At 42.6% G+C, this 17,031-nt stretch overlaps 1 protein-coding gene across 2 annotated transcripts; it reads left to right on the forward strand.

The window, feature by feature from the left end:
* Positions 1-115: 115 nt before the first annotated feature.
* On the forward strand, positions 116-17,031 carry xrcc3 (X-ray repair complementing defective repair in Chinese hamster cells 3). Of its 2 annotated transcripts, XR_004211929.1 has the most exons (8): positions 124-338; positions 8,700-8,820; positions 9,198-9,335; positions 11,036-11,248; positions 11,518-11,672; positions 11,994-12,206; positions 12,589-12,635; positions 12,938-17,031. XR_004211929.1 is itself a non-coding variant. In XM_020496702.2 (7 exons), exons 1-7 carry the CDS (start codon positions 266-268, stop codon positions 13,230-13,232), a joined length of 1,134 nt encoding a protein of 377 aa, XP_020352291.1. In that variant the 5' UTR covers positions 116-265; the 3' UTR covers positions 13,233-17,031. The 2 variants fall into 2 exon arrangements, 1 of the variants encoding a protein (XP_020352291.1); XM_020496702.2 differs by lacking the exon at positions 8,700-8,820 and having other exon boundaries at positions 116-338.

Genomic DNA, 17,031 nt, shown 5'->3' on the forward strand with positions numbered 1-17,031 from the left:
TTATGTACACCGAAATACAATTAAATCACTTTACAGTTAGTAGCTATTGCTTTTTAAAAAAAGGTTTTAAACGTACACCCCTAAATTTACATTTAGTTCCTTCCATCACTAATCCGGGTGCGACGCGCTCTGTGATGACGATTGGTGGGCGGGTATTTCGCGCGCCAGTCCTCCAGTGTTTTTGTTACCACAATAGTTAACCAGCATGCCGTTCACATTTTGCTTGCTGATGCCTCACAGAATGGAGAAATTTATCCCAGACTAAATGGTATGTATGGGAAATATGGATTGGGAACAATTGGAGCTCAACCCAAGGATTATAGCAGCCGTAAAGAAAGGTAAAAATAAACGGACGTTCGCTAGCTAGCCATAATTCGGCTAGACGTAGCTAATTTTATATAACAGGTGGAACTAATCTTGGATGCTGATTGGTTAAAACCGCATTCCAGCCCGTGTCTATAATTAAGCAGTAAGGCCCGAGCGGTGTGTTATATTGCTAATGTACCACGGCTGAGGGCTGTTTGTAATTACGACGCTATGCGCGGAGTGCCTGGATACAGCCCTTCGCTGTGGTATATTGGCCATATACCACAAACTCCAGAGGGGCCTTATTGCTATTATAAACTGGTTATCAACGTAATTAGAGCTGTGAAATGAAATGTTTTTTCATACCCGTGGTATACAGTCTGGTATACCACAGCTGTCAGCCAATCAGCATTCAGGGCTCGAACCACCCAGTTGTATATTCCACAAGTTACCACTGGCTAAAGCTATGATGTTGAAATGTCTATTAACTTTGTTCCATCTCACTGTGCAACCCACTGTGATCAGCCCAGCCAGCCAATTTATACATTTGATTTTCACTATAAAAAGCATCTAGACATTTAATTTAGACTAGCATTTGATTTTAAATAGCAGATATTTGTATAAACCTTGCTGTCTGTCTCTGATATTTGCAACATTGTTTCAATATTGAAATTGGATATCCCGCTGTCCCATAGTAATGAACATGTCGGGACGAGACTGACAGGCATCTAGTCAGCCAGTCAAAATCATGAATCAGCTGGCAGCATTTTTATGGATGTATACATAGAAATGTCAATAGAAAACAGGTGAAACGAAATGTAGTTAGTTTGATTGTCTTTCCAGCTTCAGTTTGAAGTGATTGTGTTAGCTGTGTTGTAGGCTAGCTCCTCTGAACAAGTGTCCTGACGAGAAAGCACATCTTCTATGCCAGGCAAAATCGTGCCTCATTAGCTCATTGTTGTGCGTGTATCCAAATAAATGTCACTAGAAAACAGCTTAAACTAACGCAAATGCAGCTACTTTGCTGTTATTCTGGCGTAGTTGGCTAGCTAGCAAGAAAGGGTTATAAGAATGTTTGCCAGCCAGTATGGCAATGGAACATTTAGAACGAACAAAAGACTGAACGACTGGGTCACGTCTCTGGCAACCAAGCCGATAGAACGAATGATCAGCTGGCTCTGGGTAGCAACCGTAGATTTGTGTCAGGACTATATCTTGTGGAAGGATGAAATAGTATGAATAAATTAATAAAAATAGTTTTTTTTAAGGAAAATATGTCAATCATTATTTGACTATGTTGGTAACCCATTATATGAAAGTGATAATGCCCTTGAAGCTGGTGTTTGAAGGATATATTGGCACAGTTTGCTGATGAAACAGCATGATCATTACACAGGTGCACCTTGTGATTGGGACAATAAAAGGCCACTCTAAAATGTTCCATTTTGTCACAACACAATGCTACAGCTGTCTCAAGTTTTGAGGGAGTGTGCAATTGGCATGCTGACTGCAGGAATGTCCACCAAAGCTGTTGCCAGATAACTAAATGTTAATTTCTCAACCATAAGCTGCCTCCAACGTCGTTTCAGAGAATTGGACGGTACGTCCAACCGGTCGGTACGTCCAATGGTCCTGGCCTGACTGCAGGTCGATGTCGTAACCGACTTCAGTGGGCAAATGCTCACCTTCGATGGCCTTCGGCACACTGGAGAACACACTGTGTGCTCTTCACAGATGAATCTCAGTTTCAACTGTGCTAGGCAGATGGCAGGCTGTGTATGGCGTCGTGTGGAAGCAAACGGTTTACGCATGTCAACGTTGTGAACAGAGTGCCCCATGGTGGTGTTATGGTATGGGCAGGCAAAAGCTATGGGCCGCGAACACAATTGCAATTTGAACCAACAGAGTTAACGTGATGAAATCCTGAGTCCCATTGTGGTGCCATTCATCCGCCGCCATCACCTCATGTTTCAGCATGATAATGCACGGCCCCATGTCGAAGGGATCTATACACAATTCCTGGAAGCTGAAAATGTCTTACTTCTTCCATGGCTTGCATATTCACCAGACATGCCACCCATTGAGTATATTTGGGATGCTCTGGATGTGACGTGTACGACAGCATGTTCCAGTTCCCACCAATATCCAGCCACTTTGCACTTTGCACAACATTCCACAGGCAACAATCGACAGTCTGATCAACTCTATGCGAAGGCGATATGTTGCGCTGCATAAGGCAAATTGTGGTCACACCAGATACTGACTGGTTTTCTGATCCAACGCCCGTACTTTAAAAAAAAAAAAATATATATATATATATATATATATATATATATCTGTGACTGACAGATGGAGTACAGATATGCCAGTCATGTGAAATCCATAGATTAGGGCCTAATGAATTTATTTCAATTGACTGATTTCCTTTATATAACTGTAACTCAGTAAAATCTTTGAAATTGTTGCATGTTGCGTTATAATTTGTGTTATTTGGTCTTATGCATTTGGTCTTTTACAGCATACTATGCCAGTAGAAGTCAGATAAATTATATATACAAATCTATGTGGACCACCCTTCAAATTTGTGGATTCAGCTATTTCAGCCACACCCGTTGCTGACAGGTATATAAAATCGAGCACGCAGCCGTCCAATCTCCATAGTCAAACATTGGTAGTAGAATGGCCTTACTGAAGAGCTCAATGACTTTCAACGTGGCACTGTCATAGGATGCCACCTTTCCAACAAGTCAGTTTGGCAAATTTCTGCCCTGGTAGTGCTGCCCCGGTCAACTGTAAGTGCGGTTATTGTGAAGTGGAAACGTCTAGGAGCAACAACGTCTCATTCGTGAAGTGGCAGGCCACACAAGCTTACAGAACGGGACTGCTGTGTGCTGAAGCACATAAAAATCATCTGTTGCAACACTCACTATCAAGTTCCAAACTGCCGCTGGAAGTAACGTCGGGCACAATAACTGTTCGTCGGGAGCTTAATGAAATGAGTTTCCATGCACAAGCAGCCGCACACAAGCCTAAGATCAGCATGTGCAATGCCATGCGTCGGCTGGAGTGGTGTAAAGCTCACTGTCATTGGACTCTGGAGCAGTGGAAACGTGTTTTCTGGAGTGATGAATCACGCTTCACCATCTGGCAGTCCAATGGACAAATCTGGGTTTGTTGGATGCAAGGCGAATGCTACCTGCCTGAACACATAGTTCAACTAAAGTTTGTTGGAGGAGGAATAATGGTCTGGGGCTGTTTTTCATGGTTCAGGCTAGGCCCCTTAGTTCCAGTGAAGGGGAATCTTAACGCTACAGAATAGTGACATTCTAGATTCTGTGCTTCCAACTTAGGCAACAGTTTGGGGAAAGCCCTTTCCTGTTTCAGCATGACAATGCCCCGTGCACAAAGCGAAGTCCATACAGAAGTGGTTTGTCGAGATCTGTGTGGAAGAACTTGACTGGCCTGCACAGAGCCCTGACCTCAACCCCATTAAACACCTTTGGGATGAATTGGAACGCCAACTGTCAGCCAGGCCTAATCGCTCAACATCAGTGGTCGACCTCATTAATGCTCTTGTGACTATTTTAATTCATGGTGTCAGAATACACTGCTGTATTAAAGCTGCAATATGTAACCTTTTGGGGCGACCGGAACAATTCACAGTGAAATGTGAGTTTTATAGATATGTCATTATCATTGAAAGCAAGTTTAAGAATCTGTAGAGCTGTTCTATGTACACTATTGTTATGCTTCCCATTCTTAAGTTTATATTTGATGTCGTTTACTTTCAGTTTTGTACACCAGCTTCAAAAAAGCTGAAAATACAATATTTTTGGTTATAGAAGAGTTATTTCACAGCGTTTTTAGATGGTACAATTGTTCTCAACATGATTCTTGCTTGTTTTGTCACAAACTGAAATTAGGCAAACATTAGAATTTTAGCAACCAGTAAATGGCGGAGCGATTTCCGCGTAGTGGAACTTTAAAGCAATTCAGAACTAATTTGTTGACATGTTCTGTTGCAGATTCAAAGCCAGATGAACTCATTGCAGAATATATCCATAATCATGAATGAATAAGTATATTTATTTGACAAAAATGCACCTAGTCACCGATCAAATCACGTCAAACACCCGAACTCCAACAATTACATTGTTTTAAAGAAATCAAAATAGTAAACAATTTGTACATATGCCTTTTATACATAACATATGAATTGAAGTAAAATGATTAATTCATCAATGTCACAAACCTGGGAAGAGCACCATATGAACTATTATTATTGAGAGAGCACAGATTCTTATGCTTTTCCATTTTGACGAATTAGACCAGCACAAACAACAAATGAAAGGGAATATTGAATGATCCATCGCATCTCCCAAAAACATTTTCAACATACATCTGTAAAATGATAGTTTCTAGACTAAAGCTTTGTGGTTGTCTTCCTCTAAGGCTTCCATGTCTTCTCCCTGGACCTCCTCAATGTCCACCTCTTGAACATCAGACTGAGTCCTCATCTTCACTGTCACTTTCCAACCTTGTTGAGGATGGCTTGTTGTCAGGCTCAAAAAGCCTCAAATTTGCCCGGATGACCACCAATCTTTCAACCCTTGTATTGGTCAGCCTGTTGCGTACTTTGGTGTGTGTATGTTCCCAAAGAAGGACCAGTTGCGCTCTGAGGCGACTGATGTTGGTGAGATTTGGATGATGATGATGGAGGCAACCGGAGAAAGAGTCTCAGATCCACCAGGTGGCTGATGAGATTTGTTGGCACTACTGCCATATTGCATCTCCATCCCAAAGCCCTTGCTTGGAAGTATTTCTTCGCCAGACTGCCAAGAACCTTGCCCTCATCCAGGCCAAGGTGGTGAGACACGGTAGGGATGAAACCATAGGCCTTGTTGATCTCTGCACCAGCCAGGATGCTCTTGCCAGCATACTTGGTGTCCAACATGTATGCTGCGGCGTGTATGGGCTTCAGGCAGAAGTCTTCACACTTTCTGATGCATTTCAGAAGTACAGTAACCTCTGCTTGGAGCAACAGTGAAGTGGGCAGGGCTGTACAGATTTTTCTTTTACATTTGCAAGTAGAGTCTGAACATCAGACAGGATGGGATTGTCTCCCTCAATCCGTGCAATGGCTACTGCTATAGGTTTCAGGAGTTTCAGGCTGCTTACCACTCTTTCCCAAAATGCATCATCCAGGAGGATCCTCTTGATGGGGCTGTCCATATTGGCAGACTGTGATATGGCCATTTCTTGGAGAGACTCCTTCCCCTCCAGGAGACTGTCAAACATGATGACAACACCATCCCAACGGGTGGTGCTGGGCAGCTTCAATGTGGTGCTCTTATTTTTCTCACTTTGTTTGGTGAGGTAGATTGCTGATGACCCTTCACATACCAAACCATTTCCTTGGCTCTCTTGTAGAGTGTATTCATTTTTTTCAGTGCCATGATGTCCTTGAGGAGCAGATTAAATGCATGAGCAGTACAGCCAATGGTTGTGATGTGAGGGTAGGACCCCTCCACTTTAGACCAAGCAGCCTTCATGTTCGCAGCATTGTCTGTCACCAGTGCAAATACCTTCTGTGGTCCAAGGTAATTGATGACTGCTTTCAGCTCATCTGCAAAGTAGAGACCGGTGTGTCTGTTGTCCGTAGTGTCTGTGCTCTTGTAGAATACTGGTTGAGGGGTGGAGATTATGTAGTTATTTCTTGCCCACGAACATTTGACCACCCATCAGAGATGATTGCAATACAGTCTGCTTTCTCTATGATTTGCTTGACCTTCACTTGAACTCTGCATCCAGCAAATGAGTAGATAAAGCATGTCTGGTTGGAGAGATTTATGCTGGGCGAAGAACATTCAGAAATCTCTTCCAATACACATTGCCTGTGAGCATCAGAGGTGAACCAGTTGCATACACAGCTCTAGCAAGACATTCATCATAATTTCTCTGACTACGTTCCTCCAATGAGTCAAGAAAACTTCTGATTCCAGGAGGACCGTGAGCTGTTGCTATTGATAAGGTGTCTGATTGATAATTTTCACCTCGAATAGAAGTAGAGGGACTTTTGTCAGAGGTTGCTTGCTATAACGCTGAGGGAACTTTATGCACTTGGCCAGATGATTCTGATTCTTGATTCTGTATTGTACTCAAAACTTACCAGAAAGCATGTAGTCCTAGGCTCAGACAGTGTAGTAGTGTGGGCTCAATAGCATCTCATTAGTGTGCAAGATCTTGAGGATCAGCTGTACATGTTATGGAAGAATGCACTGTGCATGCAGAGGGTTGCAATTCCATTGAATTGGGAATAGTTTAACCAAAATATGCCACAAGACCTAGAATTGCCTTGTGTATCCCACAAAAGAGGTTGACTGTTAGCTTATAAATTTTTTTGATGAATTTAAGAAAGATTCCCATTGAACATTTCCTGGAAAGTTACCGACCCTTTGCAACCCTAGTCTGAACCCCAGAATTAGCGGGAGGGCATTACACAGGTGGAAAAAAAGGTAGCAAAAACAGTACACCACACACTTTTAAACATGTTACTGAGTCTAGAGGTTATCAAATCAGGAGAAGAACAAGTGAACGAAGCAGCATAGGGAAAATGGGTGAAGGTAGGGTGTGTTTATAGAGATAAGATCGAGAGTTCCAAAATGTCTGAAGTTGGGGAGGGCATAAAAGGCATACAACTTAATTATTGATGACAGCATTTTGTAGACAACATGGTGGTTTACATTTATGTCTACTGTGTGTGAATGATGGAAGAATCTTACTCCAGCTGTAGGTCAATTGTTTGTGGTCATTTAGGCCTGCACATCAACCAGTACTGGGACCATTGGAGACTTGGAACGCTTGCTCTCAAAATGCTGTTTGAATGTCTTTGGGTCTGCATCTATAAAGAGATCAGGTGGAGTGCTCCACAGTGCCCAAAGTTGAGGGACCATGGGGCATAAAAGGCACAGTGTGGAATAAGGGGTAACTTGAGGGGTGGTTGGCTTTCATGGCATCAGTCAACAAGTTCAATTTGAGAGTGGAGCATGCATTATATCAATACCCCCCTCCCCCAATCCAGATCTGAATGGCAGGAGTGTGTATAAGCTTTTGTTCCAGCTCTTACCTGATTACAAATAGCCTATTGCCATGATTCAGTATGTTGATTATTTAAGTCCGGTGTTTGAGCTGGGCTGGGACAAAATTTGTCACACACCTGGTCTTCAGGACTTCCTGCAATGCCTGAAACGGACTAGAGCAGGAGAATAGTGTTTCAGGTTGAAACCGCTTACTTAGTTGAGAGGTGGCAAGACTCCGGCACACCCACTGGTTCCGGAATAGAGAAGGCGCAAATAAGGTTTCCAATTTGGCCTCAATAACATGACAGTAATTCTACCTAAAAAGCTAATGTTTTGAGTACCAATTCATTAAAAACCCACTATAGCAGGTAGGACTAAACAAGGTTGCATAACTTTGCCTACTAGCTATACTAATGATCTGCTGACCAAAGCGTTACAGCAAACATATCAATGTTTTCCCGCAGTAAAGTAAGCACACTGTTGACTATGCTGAAACCTATCAAAGCCAGACTAAAATAACACAGCTAGCTAGGGTAGTTACAAGTCAAGTAGTACTTGAAGTAGTATGTCCCACCCCTCACCCAGACACAAACCAACATCATGAAGAACACCTAGCCCTAGCTTCACCATTTAAGTTAATTAGCAAGCTAGACTGTTGGTTTATAAATGCCAAAGAAGGTTCTCATGCATTTAAATGACTAGACAAGTCGATGGCTAATGTAGCCATCTAGCCAGGCTAATGTTGCTAATTATCTGACCGTGAGCTAGCTGACCGTGAGCTAGCTCCATTCTATTTGTTCTAGCTAGTGAGCTAGCTCCATTCTTAAACTCACCAGTTCTTAACGATTACAAGCATACCCATAACATGATGCAGCCATCACTATGCTTGAAAATATGGAGAGTGGTACTCCGTAATATGTTTGGAGCATATCCAATACCACACTTTGTATTCAGGCCAAAAAGTGAATTGCTTTGCCACATTTTTGGCAGTATTACTTTAGTGCCTTGTTACAAACAGAATGTAGGTTTAGGAATATTTTTGTTCTGTGCAGGCTTCCTTTTCACTCTCAATTAGGTTAGTATTGTAACTACAGTTTTCTCCTATCCCATTCAACTCTAACTGTTTTAAAGTCACCATTGGCCTCATTGTGAAATCCCTGAGCTGTTTCCTTCTGCAGCAACTGAGTTAGGAAGGACACCTGTATCTTTTTGTAGTGTGTGGGTATATTGATACACCATCCAAAGTGTTAACAACTTCACCATGCTCAAATCGATATTCAATGTCTGCATTTTTTTTCTCCCATTTACCAATAGGTGCCCTTCTTTGCGAGGCATTGGAAAATCTCCCTTGTCTTTGTGGTTGAATCTGTGTTGAAATTCACTGCTCCACTGAGGGACCTTACAATTATCTGTATGTGTGGGGTACAGAGATGAGGTAGACATTAAAAAATTATGTTAAACACTATTATTGCACACAGTGAGTCCATGCAACTTATTATATGACTTGTTAAGCACATGTTTACTCCTGAACTTATTTAGGCTTGCCAGAACAAAGGGGTTGAATACTGGTCTCAAAACATTTGAGCTTTTCATTTTTTAATAATATACAGGTTATAGTGTGTAGGCCAGTGACAAAAAATGTAATCCATTTTAAATTCAGGCTGTATTACAAAACATTAGGATAAAGTCAATAGGTGTGTATACCATCTGAAGGCAATGTATCTATAACATTTCGCTTTGCTAGTCAACGTTGTGGTGTTAAAATGTATGCTGTAGGTGCGTCTGCTCATTATTCATTCATGTTGATCTTAGCTAATGTGAAATCAGCGAGGGAGATTCTCAGTCTCTCGGGTCCGGATCTACAACGACTCACCCACCTGTCAAAGTCAGACGTGCAACACCTGCACACAGCTGTTGCTATCTCTTACCGCAGACATTCACCTGTAACAGGTAGGCATGCTCTATTCTATTGCAGGGTTCTCCAACTCCAAACATGGAGAGCTACTGGGTGTGCAGATTTTGATTCAGGCCCAGCACTAACACACCAACTAGCTAGCTATGTTTAGACAGGTGTTTTAGTGCTGGCTAGACTAAGTGATGCAAAAACCATACATTTGCATAGATTTTTTTGTACAGCAAAATCATGTCAACATGCATTCGGAAAGTATTCAGACACCTTTACTTTTTCAACATTTTCTTACGTTACAGCCCTATTCTATAATTGACAAAACATTTTTACTCATGAATCTACACACAATACCCCATAATGACAATGCGAAAACAAGTTTTTAGAAATACAAAACAAAACCTTATTTGCATAAGTATTCATACCCTTTTGGTTATGAGACTCGAAATTGAGCTCAGGTGCATCCTGTTTCCATTGATCATCCTTGATGTTTCTAAAACTTGATCGGAGTCCACCTGTGATGATTTCAGTTGATTGGACATGATTTGGAAGGCGCACACCTGTCTATGTAAGGTCCCACAGTTAACAGTGCATGTCAGAGACAAAAACCAAGCCATGAGGTCGAAGGAATTGTCCGTAGAGCTCCGAGACAGGATTGTGTCGGCACAGATCTGGGGAAGGATACTAAAACATTTCTGCAGCATTGAAGGTCCCTATGAACACATTGGCCTCCATCATTCTTAAGTTGAAGAAGTTTGGAACCACCACTACTCTTCCTATAGCTGGCCGCCGACCAAACTGAGCAGTCGGGGCAGAAGGGCCTTGGTCAGGGAGGTGACCAAGAACCAGATGGTCACTCTGGCAGACGTCCAGAGTTCATATGTGGAGACTGGAGAACCTTCCAGAAGGACAACCATCTTTGCAGCACTCCACCAATCAGGCCTTTATTGTAGAGTGGCCACTCCTCAGTAAAAGGCACATGACAGCCCACTTGGAGTGTGCCAAAAGGCACTTTTAAAGGACTCAGACCATGAGAAACCAGATTCTCTGGTCTGACGAAACCAAAATTGAACTTTTTGGCCTGAATGCCTAGCGTCACGTCTGGAGGAAACCTGTCACCTTCCCTACGGTGAAGCAATGGTGGTGGCAACATTCTGTTGGGATGTTTTTATTTTTAGGCGCATGTATAGCCCTGAAATAGCACTGTATAGCCCTGAAATTCACACACAGAGACGATGAAGGTGCATCATGCTCTCCTCCATGTAAATAAATTTGACTGCAGCCAACCACTGCGCACAAATCACACACACATCACACTGCCAACAGGTACCGGGAGGTGGGACAGAGGGCAGATTGTCAAATCAGCAGTGTTTCCCTGTCATCGCTCGCCTTGCGACTGACAGGTGCCTGTTCAATCAATAGATTGCTAGAAGATGCATATCGTTCATTCTAATGAGAGAGGGCAGGGCAGACTTTTTTTTCTGACTGGCGAATGGAAAAGTAGCCTAGTTTAAGTCCAAAACAGGAGGTTTAAAAAGTAACCGAGACATTTTCAGTCCTCTGCAGCATTGCATTAATTAACAAAAGCCTGCACCCCCAGTAACTCACCAGAACCAGAGTTGGAGATGCACTCTACCACTGTATCCAGCCACCCGGAAGTGATTGTAGCCTAGGCTCTACAATCCTAGGCTCAAACAAGTTATAGTTTATTATTCAAAGTAACGGATTGTTTGTTTTCACACAGCCTTACAAGTGCACCGTGGAGAGTGTCCCTCTTTGGAACCTGGGCACAAGCTAAGTTTGGCTTGCCCCGTTCTGGACGCTCTACTGCGAGGTGGTGTACCGTTGAGCGGCATCACAGAACTGGCAGGGGAGAGCAGTGCAGGAAAGACCCAGTTTGGCTTGCAGCTGTGTCTTTCTGTGCAGTACCCACTGGCGTATGGAGGGCTCAATTCAGGTGACCTAATGGATAAAATGGACTGAATCGGGGAGGGACGAATTGGACTAGCCTCTCCAATAAGGAACACATAATTTGTTGCAAAACATTTTAAAACGTTTTCCATTGCATGCCCTTATAAATGCGACCCAGCTCTTTGTTGCCAGTGTTTTGTCCTGATGTTCTGCCTGTAAACTGTATTGTCTAAATATTGTAACTTTTTCATTATTGGCAGATAGTGAGGCTTATGGCATGATATTTTGTATGTGCATGTGTCTTTACACCTGCAGGAGCTGTGTATATTTGCACAGAAGACTCGTTTCCCATCAAGCGTCTGCGGCAGCTCATTACCCAGCAGGCTCGGCTGCGGCCAGAGCTTCCCCAGGCCCTGATACGGAGCATCCGTTTCAGCGACAACATCTATATAGAGCATGCTGCCGATCTGGTAGGACAGTGGTGCAACAGACACCCACTTTAGTGGAGAATTACTATAAAACGCCACTGGCACAGGTTGAAAGCAGTTCATGACGTGTCCACATGGAATTGGCTTTCCAGACGTAGATATGTAGTTGGGTTATGTTCCCATTTATTGCAGAAGTAAAAGATACAGAAGATTTTGGTTCAAACATGATGAGGAGCATTCCATAAGCTGTTCTAGTGAGACTGTAAGAACCATATGCTCTCTCCTCTCACCTGTGCTAATACTTTCTGGTCACCTGTGCTTCCTAATATACATGTGACCAGTGTTTCTGTGCTGTCCCAACAGGGTGCACTGCAGGCCTGCGTGTCCCAGCGGGTGCCCATTCTGCTCTCCCGGGGCCTTGTTCGGCTGGTGGTGGTGGACTCTGTGGCGGCTCTGTTCCGCAGCGAGTTCCAGGCGGACGAGGGTATCGAGAGAGCCCGCCACATGCTGGCGTTTGCCGCCACTCTCCACCGCCTGAGTCACAACTACAGTACCCCGGTGCTGTGCATCAACCAGGTAGGGAAAAGCCTTAACTACTCAGCAGACCCGGGTCAAATGCACTATATCAGACTATTTAGGTTTTCCTGGTACTAGTAGGGAAACACTGGAATAGTTCCAAAGTGCAAACTCGAGTATATCCGGAAACTTCCGAGTATTTCACCCAGGTCTGCTGCTACACATGCATGTCAGATGATGTATTATTATTCTTGGCTCACTTGAAAAGGACGTGTTAATCTCAATGTGACTTTGCGGTTTTAAATAAAGGATCAATAAAATGAATGATGTTGGATGTGTTCTATTGATATTGCATTGTATAATGTAATTATGTTATAGTAGCCTGACCCTATAGATGAACAAAAGTAATAATGTAATGAGTTATTACACCGTACCTATTCAGGTGACAGATGTAATGGATGGGCCAGATCCAGCACACTGTAACTTTGGGTAAGCTGTTTGAGTCTCCTGGTATATTTACTAGCATAGAGCGATACGTGTGTGTGTGTGTGTGTGTGTGTGTGTATGGCTTTGTGTCTTTGTTGTAGTAGTAGTAATAATTAGGTGGGTGCTTACATTTGTCCTATTTCACACATGTAGCAGTGTGTATTAATATGTGTGAATTTGAAAAAGTGGTGTTTGCATACCCCACTCCCCCTGAGACACCCTCGGAGAGTGGGGTCATGGCCAGGGATCAGACATTATTGACGCGACTGTGTGTGTGTGTGTCCGTCCACATGCTTCTTTCTCAGGTTGGTGGACAATAAGGTGCTGCCCGCCCTGGGCATGGCCTGGGCCAACCAGGTGATGGTGAGGCTGATGCTGCTCCGCCTCCCGGGCTGTGTGGGCACCGGGGAGCAGGGCGGTACCAGCGCCCCTCGCAGGCTGGAGGTAGTGTTCGCCCCCCACCTCCCCAGAGCCAGCTGCCTGTGTGGGGTGTGGGAGGAAGGAGTGAGAGGGCTGCCAAACAGACCCCGGTCTGTCACCAACAGCGTTACCAAGAGACTTGAAACCACAGGCGAATTGGGCCTGAACGATGGTACCTAAATCCGATAAACTTTTACAGTTATAGGATACAGAAAAAAGTGCCAAATGGGAAAATGATAGGGACCCGCACACTGTTTAGATGCTCTGCAGTTTTCTTGGCAATATTGTAACCACAAAGGAATTTTGTATCAGGTGATTCAAGGGTGATTCCAGCAGGAAATGCACACTAGAGGAGAGTGGACACTGCAGGATGGCAGGACTGTTGCCTTACTTTGTACTTCGACATTTCATAGTGAAGCCTATATGCATTTAAAAGGAGAGGGAAGATAGTAGAAAAAGTATGAAAGTATTATGTGTCAAATGATCCTGACAAACCACCTTTAAAAAATAATCGAAATACATTTTTAACAGCAGACATCTTCTGCTTTTCTTTTCACAACAGAATGTAATATAAGCTATTGCAAAAATATATATATATATATTTTGCACTACACTTCTGAAGTTTCATTTGCATAGCAGCGTGTTCCTGTTGGAGGGAGCTGACACTTGATTTAGAAATCGGTAGGCCTGTGGTCTATGCCAATCAGTACTGACAACAGCACATCCTAGCAACAGCACTGATGGTTTCTAAATAGTGTAATTTCACTCCAACCAGGACATGCTGCTCTGCAAGTCAAATGCACTTCTGAAAACAGTGCAGAAAACTATCTGCAACGATTGAATTCTGGCCAAAGTCTTATTTGTTTCACATGTTAGAGGACGTTCTATCCAGTGATGTAGTGGTAAATAAAATTGGTGGGTAAAGCGAATTGCCATTGGTGGTGAATGAAGTAACGCTTTTTATACTTTCAGTGCATTTTTCCCTGATAGCTGGGTAAACACTCGCACAAAAAGAGTAAATGGCATTTATGTGCATTTACTTTAGACAGCTCGGTGCATTCAACACCTCTCCAATACAAGCAGTGATGAAGTCAATCTCTCCTCCACTTTGAGCCAGGAGAGATTGACACGCATATTCGTAATATCAGCTCTCTGTGTACATCCAAGGGCCAATCGTGCTGCCCCGTTCTGAACCAATTGCAATTTTCCTAAATACTTTTTTGTGGCACCTGACCACACTACTGAACAGTAGTCCAAGTGCGACAAAACCAGGGACTGTAGGACCTGCCTAGTTGACAGTGCTGTCAAGAAGGTAGATCAGCGCCTTATCATGGGCATACTTCTCCCCATCTTAGCTACTGTTGTATCAGTATGTTTGACCATGAGTTTTTACAATCCAGGGTAACTCCAAGTAGTTTAGTCACCTCAACTTGCTCAATTTCCATATTATTTAGTACAAGATTTAGTTTAGGTTTAGGGTTTGGTGAATGATTTGTCCCAAATACAATGCTTTTAGTTTTAGAAATATTTAGGACTAACTTAGTCCTTGCCACCCACTCTGAAACTAACTGCAACTCTTCAAATGTTGCAGTCATTTCAGTCGCTGTAGTAGCTGACATGTATAGCGTTGAGACCTTTGCATACATAAACACTCTGGCTTTCCTCAAAGCCAGTGGCAATTCATTAGTAAAGATTGAAAAAAGTAATGGGCCAAGACAGCTGCCCTGGGGAAACCCTGATTCTACCTGGATTATGTTGGAGAGGCTTCCATTAAAGAGCACCCTCTGTGTTCTGTTAGTCAGGTAACTCTTTATCCACAATGTGCATGTGTGTGTACGGCTTTGTGTCTTTGTATGTCACTGTGTGTGTCCTGCAAAAGTCATTTTTATATATTTCTGCAGACGTACATTGAAATGGATAGTCATTTGCTCAATAACTGGAAGTCTATGGGAACAGCTAGCATATCATTGTGCAGGCACTAGCAGCAATAGAACCCCCCTTACCCTTGCCACCATTGCTGGAAAAAAAATCCTAAAGGGAATCTCTCTACTTTGACAAATAAATCATTTTATTCAGTCCTTCCTTGCCTGGGTAATTCATTTAAGCTTAATACAGATTTAATAGACTATCAATATAGTATATAGATATGTACGTGTCCAAATACCCATACTAGTGTACAATGTAAATAAACTGCATCGTATGTACTCCTCTTCGCATACTATTTATGTTGTAAGGTTTAGTAAAAAGTATGCAGTTTGCCACGGGCGTAGTGTACTACTTTTGCTACAGCTTCGCATATGTAACTGGCTAGCTAGGTTAAATATGAAGTTGTTGCTCAACAACAGCAAGCTTATCGGGTATTCAACTTCAAATCCTACTGAAGCACATAGTTAACGTATTTAGCTAAAGTAAAGGCACGGCATGCTGCAAATAACAATCTGTTTTCAAAGATACGATTAAATGGTCATGATCCTTTTTAAGGACAAAAAAAATGACTTGCATTTGAACAGGAGACTCTGCTCGTTGTCTTAGCCATCTTCAATGTTTTTTTTTTGTTAACCTTCAGAGACATATCAAATTCCAAAGACCTATCTGGTATGAATACATTTTGTGTGTGAGAGAAACTCCCGAAAAGTTGACAATTCATTCATACTACATGAGAAGCCGAAATGAGTATGACATCCTGGCTTTTAAAGCATACTACTTTTTTAAATGTCACATGCTATTGTTCGCATACTCAAAAGGCTACTATTTAGGATGCTAGTATGAGTATTTGGAGCACGGCCACTGTCGAAGGCACCGCTCCAGAATCTCCCTTAAGTGTTCAATTGGGTTGAGATCTGGTGACGGAGATGGCCATGACATATGGTTTACATTAGTTTATACTCCTCAAACCATTCAGTGACCACTGTCATCCTATGGGGGCATAACCATGGTAGCCAAAATAATGTCCTGCCCTGCATTTTTATGCATGACCCAAACCTTGAGATGTTTATTGCTTAATTAACTGAGGAACCACAACTGTGTGGAAGCACCTACTTTCAATATACTTTGTATCCCTCATTTACTCAAGTGTTTCTGTTATTTTGGCAGTTGCTAACCGCTCTAGTTGCTGTTCCCTTCTTATACATTCATTGAGTGTACAAAACATTATGAACACCCTCCTAATATTGATATTTTAATGATTTTCTTTCACCTTTTATTTAATTAGGCAAGTCAGTTAAGAACAAATTCTTATTTACAATGACGGCCTACTGGGGAACAGTGGAGCAGAACAACAGTTTACCTTGTCAGCTCGGGGATTTGATCCAGCTACCTTTCGGTTACTGGCCCAACGCTCTTACCACTAGGTTATCTGCCGCCCTGAGTTGCACCTCCTTTTGTCCTCAGTATTATCAGGATCAGAGAATAATGGCTCCCTGTCCCAATCCAATAGCAAAGTAGTACACTACGCCTGTGGCAAACTGCATACTTTTTACTAAACCTTACTATTTATGATGTATGCGAAGAGGAGTACAAACGATGCAGTTTAAGTACATTGTACACTATTATGGGTATTTGGACACGGCCAGCGTCACCACCATCAACGAAACACAAAATTATGGAATTTCTTGTTGAAGGGTATCCAATAGAGTTCCGGACAGATTGTAGAATCTATGCCAAGGTGCATTGAAGCGGTTCTGGCTCGTGGTGGCCCATTGCCCTATTAAGATGCATTATTTTGGCAGTTACCTGTATTTGTAACAGTGGAACAGCACAGTTAAGCCTAATTTATCAGAGAGTCAGACCCAAAATGTACATATCTATATACTATATTGATAATCTATTAAATCTGTATTAAGCTTAAAAATGAATTACCCAGGCAAGGAAGGACTGAATAAAATGATTTATTTGTCAAAGTAGAGACTTCCAGCTTTTCCTCTGCGGTCCAAAGTCCAGTCTTGAGTTTAGCCTGAAATAAAACCTTTCTTTACCGAAA

The sequence above is a fragment of the Oncorhynchus kisutch genome, linkage group LG12, assembly GCF_002021735.2.
Source record: "Oncorhynchus kisutch isolate 150728-3 linkage group LG12, Okis_V2, whole genome shotgun sequence".
Lineage (NCBI taxonomy): Eukaryota > Metazoa > Chordata > Actinopteri > Salmoniformes > Salmonidae > Oncorhynchus > Oncorhynchus kisutch.

Excerpts from the sequence above, each read along its gene's own strand:
- xrcc3 (XM_020496702.2), top strand. The coding sequence starts at position 266 with ATGGTATGTATGGGAAATATGGATTGGGAACAATTGGAGCTCAACCCA. Across the intron at positions 9,336-11,035 it reads CAGACATTCACCTGTAACAG|CCTTACAAGTGCACCGTGGA; the intron begins GTAGGCATGCTC and ends GTTTTCACACAG. Across the intron at positions 12,636-12,937 it reads CCAGCACACTGTAACTTTGG|GTTGGTGGACAATAAGGTGC; the intron begins GTAAGCTGTTTG and ends CTTCTTTCTCAG.